The 6,778-nt window shown below is 58.5% G+C and overlaps 2 protein-coding genes across 2 annotated transcripts; both read left to right on the top strand.

The window, feature by feature from the left end:
- Positions 1 to 775: 775 nt before the first annotated feature.
- ABB37_08460 (hypothetical protein) lies at positions 776 to 4,560 on the top strand (the record flags this gene model as incomplete). The annotated part of the gene is made up of 1 exon (XM_015807478.1): positions 776 to 4,560. Exon 1 carries the CDS (start codon positions 1,099 to 1,101, stop codon positions 4,558 to 4,560), a length of 3,462 nt encoding a protein of 1,153 aa, XP_015654017.1. The 5' UTR covers positions 776 to 1,098.
- A 1,217-nt stretch (positions 4,561 to 5,777) lies between these two features.
- Positions 5,778 to 6,469, top strand: ABB37_08459 (hypothetical protein; the record flags this gene model as incomplete). The annotated part of the gene is made up of 1 exon (XM_015807477.1): positions 5,778 to 6,469. The coding sequence occupies exon 1, from the start codon at positions 5,891 to 5,893 to the stop codon at positions 6,467 to 6,469; it is 579 nt and encodes a 192-aa protein (XP_015654016.1). The 5' UTR covers positions 5,778 to 5,890.
- Positions 6,470 to 6,778: the final 309 nt, after the last annotated feature.

Raw genomic sequence — 6,778 nt, 5'->3', positions numbered from 1 at the left:
TCTCTCTTTCTCTCTCTTTCTCTCTCTCTCTCTTTCAGCTCGCCTTTCCACCTTCGTGTTATTTTCCTCTATCGCACGCGCTGTCGACGACATTCGGACTTGTCAGCTCCGCGTGGGCCGTCCTCCGCCCCCATAACCATCCTTTCTCCTCCTTTTCTTTCTTGCTGTTGTTTGGTTTTTGCGGACTTCGCCCTGTAGCTCTTATCGAGCGTGGAAAAGAAATGGAACACTGCGAAGTGCAACGTAGATTGCCTTCCGTACTTTGAAAAAAAGGAGATGAATGCAATCCACGCCAAGGGGTATGGAAAACGGGGTAAAACAGTACTAGCGCTGGAGTCCGGCGGACGGTCTTATGTGCGGACCTGAGTGCGCGCGTGTGAAAGGGACGAGAGAGCGTGGACGAGGCCTCCTGTCTCACCCCCGCAACGGCACAGTCGCCACCCGCTTCTCTTACCTAAAGGTGATGTGGAGTACTCAGTGAGGGAAAAGAAAGGTAGAAGAAATATTTAAAAAATGAAAGTCGCAGGAAACTCCCTTTCACGATACAGTGTGTTGGAAAACCAAGAAAGATAAATTTATGTAATTCTCAGGTAAAGGTTTGACCTGTTGGTAGGTGATGATTTGTAGGGTGTAGGTCATTCTCTCTCTTGCTGTCTTCTCATTACACCGCTGCACATCCCGCGGCGCCGTTTCTTATACGCATATCCATATATCCATATAAATATATATATATATATCTTCCAACATCTCCTTTATTTTCTTTTACCGCACGGCAGCAAACGGAGAAAGTAGCACAGCTTCCCCGCGGCAAAGGAAATTTGTTTGTCGTTCATTCATCTGTCAACACACGTTGATCAAAACAAACACGAGAACCCTCTGAAGTCAAACGTCAAACGAAGAAACGAACGAAAGAAGCTGGACTCCTGCAAATTGATTACTGTGCTGCATCTATTCCTTTGATAGGCGAAGGAGAAGTTGTTATATATATATATTTCTTTTCTGTTCATACTGACTGCAGAGGTGTGCTAGTCAAAGTCATCATCGTGCGTGTGTCTGAGCGTGTGTTTTTAGTTGTTACCTTCCGATAGAGGAGAAAAAATGGGGAACGGCGCTTCGAGCGATAGCAGGGCCGGGACAGAGCGGGCCGCGTCCCGGCCGCACTCCGCGGCTGCTGGTGCGCCCCGCAAGCAGCGCGTCCTCGCCAACCAAGCTCCACGTCGCAGCACCAACAGCTTCCGCTCCCCGGCCGCCATCAAGGAAGCAGACGTGTCGCGTGGAAGTGCGGCGCACAGCACGGCAGCGAAGTCGATGGCCCTGCAGCATGCCGCCGTGCAGCGCCGTGCAGAGGTGAACCCGAAGGAGGAGGACGCTATCCGTGCGTTCACTCGCAACGCCGATCCCAAGTCACTGCGTGTGTTGCAGCTGATCCAGCAGGCGGATGCGGTGCCACCGAGCAACCCAGCAGAGAAGCTGCGGCTTCTACGCCAGTGCTACCCGCTCTTAGAGGAGGTGCCGAAGGAGCGCTTTGATCAGCTTGCCGTCACCGTCTACCAGCAGGAGGGCGACATCTACTACCAGCAGATGAACATCCCCAACGCAAAGGACACCTTTAGCCGCGCCATCACCCTGGCCGAGAAGCGCGTGGCGCGGCAGGACACGGACATGTATATGGTTTTGAAGCGGTACGTGCTGGCGATGATCGGGATGGCGCGCATCTGGTACGACCACGAGCGCGACCACCAGGGATTCAAGTTTGTTGATCGCAAGAACCCGAAGATACCGGCGGTAGACCCGGCAGATTCCGACGACGGCAGCTCGTCCCTCAGCTCGCTGGAGAGCAGTCTGTCCTCCGACGGCGGCAGCGTCTTCAGCCTCAACGAGGCGATCATGCGCTCCATGGCCCCTCGCCCCCCTCGCCGGCAGACCGGGCCGCTCTTCAAGCGGCTGAAGGTAAAGGCCCCCCACATGCTGAAGAACGCGCAGTTCGACCGCGAGGACGAGTTCGTCCTCCACAGCCGCATGACGCGCGAGCTGGTCGCCTCGCCGTGCGAGCTGCTGCTGCTGCGGTGCTGCGAGGTGGTCCAGATCGGCCATAACGCCCAGTCGGAGCTGCTCATCCCGCCTCTGATTGAGCTGGCGCAGATCTACGAGGACCTGGAGCTCTACAGCCGGGCCCTGCTGCTCGTCCGTCGCTGCCTGGGCATCCTGTGCAGCGTCTACGACTACGACCATCCGTGGGTCGTGCAGCTCATGCAGCGCGCGGATCGACTGAAGGCGCTGCTCGAGGAGCAGCTGCGCAACGACAGCGCGACCAAGATACAGGCGACGTGGAAGATGCACAAGGCGATGGAGGCGTTGGCCGACGCGCTCGGGCACCCGGTGAAGCGACACCTATGGATCCCCCGCAAGTACCGCGCCACGCCCGAACTCGACTACCTTGGCGACTTCGTCGGGGACATGCCGGACGACGGCCTCCTCGGCGACGACAGCGTGGAGCCGGAGGCGGATCTGCAGGACCCGCGTACGTGGGCGATGGTGCCGCAGACGGCGCCGGTGCCGGAGGTGTCGCTCAGCAGCGACCGCGCACGCCCTGTTCCGTCCTACGAAGGTGGAGAGTTGCAACGGCCCTCCCCCGCAGCGCTCGAGTACTACGCCCCGGTCGAGCACCACGAGGACGGCGAGACGTTTACGGCGATGGTGCCGAACGCGAGCGTGGTGGGGACGACGCAGGACACGCAGACCGACACGGAGGTGCGGCACACCGAGCTGGGGGATGTGCTGACGCTGCGCACGACAACGGTGACCAAGACGATCACCGCAGAAGTGGCTCGCAGCGATGATGACGAAGGAGAGGAAGAAGAAGATTACGAAGACGGTGACAGCCCCCGCGAGGTGCCTCCACCACAGCAGCAACGGCGGCAGCCACCACAGCCGGTGCAACCAACGCCCTCGCCGCCCCCACACGACAGCCCGTACTACAACTACGGCAGCAATGTTGATCCAGCGCCACAGGAGGACGAATACGACGATGAGTATCCCGTAGAGGAGGAGCCGGAGTACACGTCGAGAGCGGCCCCACCGCCACCACAGCAGCAGGCGCGTCAGCCAATGCCGCCCCCGTCACCCAACGCCGAAATGCAGAGACGGCGCGACTCCCCGCCGCCGCAGCGGCAGCAGCCGCGTCACGACGCCGCCGTCGCTGCGCACCGACCCACTCCAAAATCCTCGCCGCCGCCACCGAAGCAGCAGCGGCAGGCGAAACAGACACAGGTGCAGTCGCGTGCACACGCCACCAGCACCCAGACGCGCACGACACCGCCGCTGCCGGTCACCGCCGGTCTGCCGGCGCCGGCGCCGCAACCGCGTCGTACCTCTGCTGGCACGCAGTACGACGTGGAATCAAACCCGGGCAGCGAACTTCGTCCCCCTGAGCCGCCGTGGCAGGAGCAACAGCCGGCGCGTGAACGTGCACTGCCAGCGCGGCAGTCAGTCCGCTCACCCTACGACGACGAGATCCCTTCGTTGGCGGTGCAGAGAGGGGCGCGACCTCCGCCGAGCGACGACGACGACGGTGATGATGACAAGGAAGGAGTCAGTGCACCTCCCCCGCCGCGGCAGCCGCCCTTGCAGCCTTACAGCCCGGCGGTGATGCACAACGCGAAACGAGAACCACTCCGCTACCTCGTGGAGCCGAGTGAGGCGTACCCGCTCGACGTGAACGGCGCCCCGGCCTTCCTGCCACCGCTGCCGTACCGCGCCGGCTTGGGGCCGAGTGGGGTGCCGCTGGCGCCGTACCCAGAGAGGGGTGCGCTGGTGGCGCGTGTCCCGAGTCGCGGCGAGGCACCGCGCAGTGACGGGGCCCTCCAGCTCTACAACCCCCGCAACGGCGACCCAAATGCGCAGCCCGGCATGCCGATGACGCTGCCCTCCCCGGCAAACGGCTACCCGCGACACACGCAGCTCGCACCGCCGCTGCCGCCACCGCCGCTGCGGAAGGTGACGCGGGATCACAAGATCATCAAGACCCGTATCGTGCGCACGTACCGGCGTGGTCCTGCGACGGACAGCGAGGACGGCACGCAGGCAGACGAAGAGGAGGTGGACGGCGACGAGCGCGTCTTTCAACACGAGAGTGGCAGCAGCTGGGAGACGAGCGGCAGCGTCAGCTGGGCGGCGACGCGCAGCAGCCGCAGCGAGGAATCGGGGAGCGCGGGGGTGCCAGCAGACGCGGCGTCTTCCGCCGCAACGTCGCCGCGGCAGCACCACAGTCACACACGTGAGCGGAAACCCTCCTCGTCCGCGCATCCGAAGATGGTGATCAAGCGGCCGAAAGGAACCGGCGCGGAGTCGGCGCGCGACGAGGACGGCAACAACATGGCTCCCAAGCACCACAGTACGGAGACCGCAGCAAAAACGAAGAGGCCGCCGGAAGGCGGGGACGATGATAGCGCGATGAAGCCGGAGGTGATCAACGCCTCGGTGCAGCACCACGTCAAGCACAAACGTCGCTCCACGACGACGACGACGGTGCGCCACCTCGACGACTCCACCGAGATGTAACAATAAAAAGAGAAGCTCAAAACGTAAGCACAGTGAGTGGTTTGGTACGTCTTGCCGGCGATGCTTCTCGTGTGTTCTTCCTCCTTCAACAGTCGCCGCATGCAGCGGAGCTGGCGGACAGCGGTGCCTGCCGTACTGCTATTTGCTACTTCATCTGTTTTGCTGTTCTCGCCGCTCGTCGTATTGATCTCGTCGTACCATCACCGTCTGTTTCCTGTGTTCGAGAAACAAAAACACGCGCAGAGAGAACGCCGACGACTTCATAGTGTCTCACTTCGAACGTTTTCTTTTTCTCGGAGTTTTCATAGTTATTCTGTTTTTTTTTTGTTGTTGTTGAGATTCTTTTTTCTTCTTTCTTCTTTAGACTGTCGTTCTCCAGCCCTTGTGTATGGGTGTATGTGTGTGTGTGTGTGTTCCCCTTGGAAGATGATGATGGGTAGACGGCGTAGCATGAGGTGAGGAGAATACCATTGAACATGGCAGAAGCAAGTCCGACGGAGTGTTTATCATTACTACTATTGCTATTATTCTGTTCTTCCTTCTCCCCCCTTTAGCGTGTACTTTACTCTTTAGAAAGTGTTTGGACGTATGAATGTCTATGCGTGTGTCTGCCGGCCTGCGTGCTGGCCGTCTCGGGTTGCCTCATCGTACTCTGACGCTTCTTTTTTTTCTTGCTTACCTTCTTTTTACCTTTGCGCTGTTTCTTGTCGTGATTGACGGGCGTTGCTGCCGCTCCATCGTCTGCGCGCCATTATTATTTTTGCGGAAGTTCTTATCAACATTTTTTAGATAGTAATTTTCTCCTCCTTCTTCTTCGTTTTCTTTTCTGTCTTCGAACGGAAAAGCTTTCCGATGGCTGCCGCGGCGAGATGCCTGAAGAGGTGCGAAGAGGAGCGGCGGGCTTTCCCCTCCTCCACCCATCCGTTAACGCTGCGATGATGCGGCGGCGGCAGTCCACTGCAGTGGCGCTGCTTACACGTTTCTTTTTCCCCCGGGTGTATGTGTGTGTCTCTGCGTGTTGTGTCCGCCGGTAATCAAACAGCAGGTCTTGGCATTCAGTTCTTTCGGCCTGGCAACTTCTCTCCCGTAACCGCTGCCGTCGCCACGCGTAGTAGTCCTCTTGGATTTGCCCTCCTCCCTCCCCTCCTCTTCGCCTTCCTTTTTTTCCTTTCATGTGCTCCGTAAATGATACTATCTACATGCGCGTGTATGGATGAGGAAAAAACCGCGACAGCGCCGTTAGCATTGAACAGAGTAGAAGCACTTATCGGGAGCGCAGTGCATTATTATTATTGCTACTATCGGAAGGAAATCAAAGTAGAAGAGAGCCATGCGGGCCACACCCCATTACCCTCCCGCGCAGCCCAACACCTCGGCCCGGACAGACTACTACAACGCATACGCCTGCGATGGCGCTTCGCAGGACGACGCGGTGGCGTACGCTGACGACGACTACAACCGAAACGCGGTGGATCCTACGAGCCGTCGGCATCACTCTTCCGTAAACGCCGCACCGCGAGTAAGCCACAGTTCCCAGACCTCTCTTCCTGCTCCGCTACCACCGCCGCAGCAGCAGCAGATACGACCATCGCAGCAGAGTCCCTACTATTCCCCACCACAGCAGCAGCAGCAGCAGCAGCAGCGGCAGCGGCAGTCACCGCGCGCCACGCCACACCAGGCACAGCACATGGACGATGACGGTGCTGTCAACTCGGCAGTGTACACCATGCAGGACACGTACACGGACACGCAGACGCACGAAACGGACTACGGGGGCGTGTTGACGATTCGCACGACAACCGTGACGCGCACCATCGCGGAGCGTCTGGTCCGAAGCGACGAGGACGACAGCAGTAGCGAAGACGATGGAGAGCCACAGGTGGCGCGGCAGTACCGTGAGGATGCGTAGCGCAAACAAGCAACAACACCAATATGAAAAGAAAGAGGTCATTCTCGATCTGCAGCGCGAGTCGCGGTGCCTCAAATTTTGAATATATATAATTAACAATATGTTTCTCCAGCTTCTGTGAGCCCCTATTCATATATATTTTGTAGGCGCCGTCGCTGTGGCGGTGCGTGTGTGTGTGTGGGTTAAATCATCGTGTTTCTTTTCCGTTGTTGGTTTTTTTTTTCAGCAGCTCGTCCGCTTCTCGGGAGGAGCACAAAACGCAGAGCTCTAATTATATATATATATATATATATATATATATATATATAT

The sequence above is a fragment of the Leptomonas pyrrhocoris genome (genome assembly GCF_001293395.1).
Source record: "Leptomonas pyrrhocoris isolate H10 chromosome Unknown, whole genome shotgun sequence".
NCBI lineage: Eukaryota > Euglenozoa > Kinetoplastea > Trypanosomatida > Trypanosomatidae > Leptomonas > Leptomonas pyrrhocoris.
This window is presented reverse-complemented; position numbering and strand designations above follow the sequence as displayed.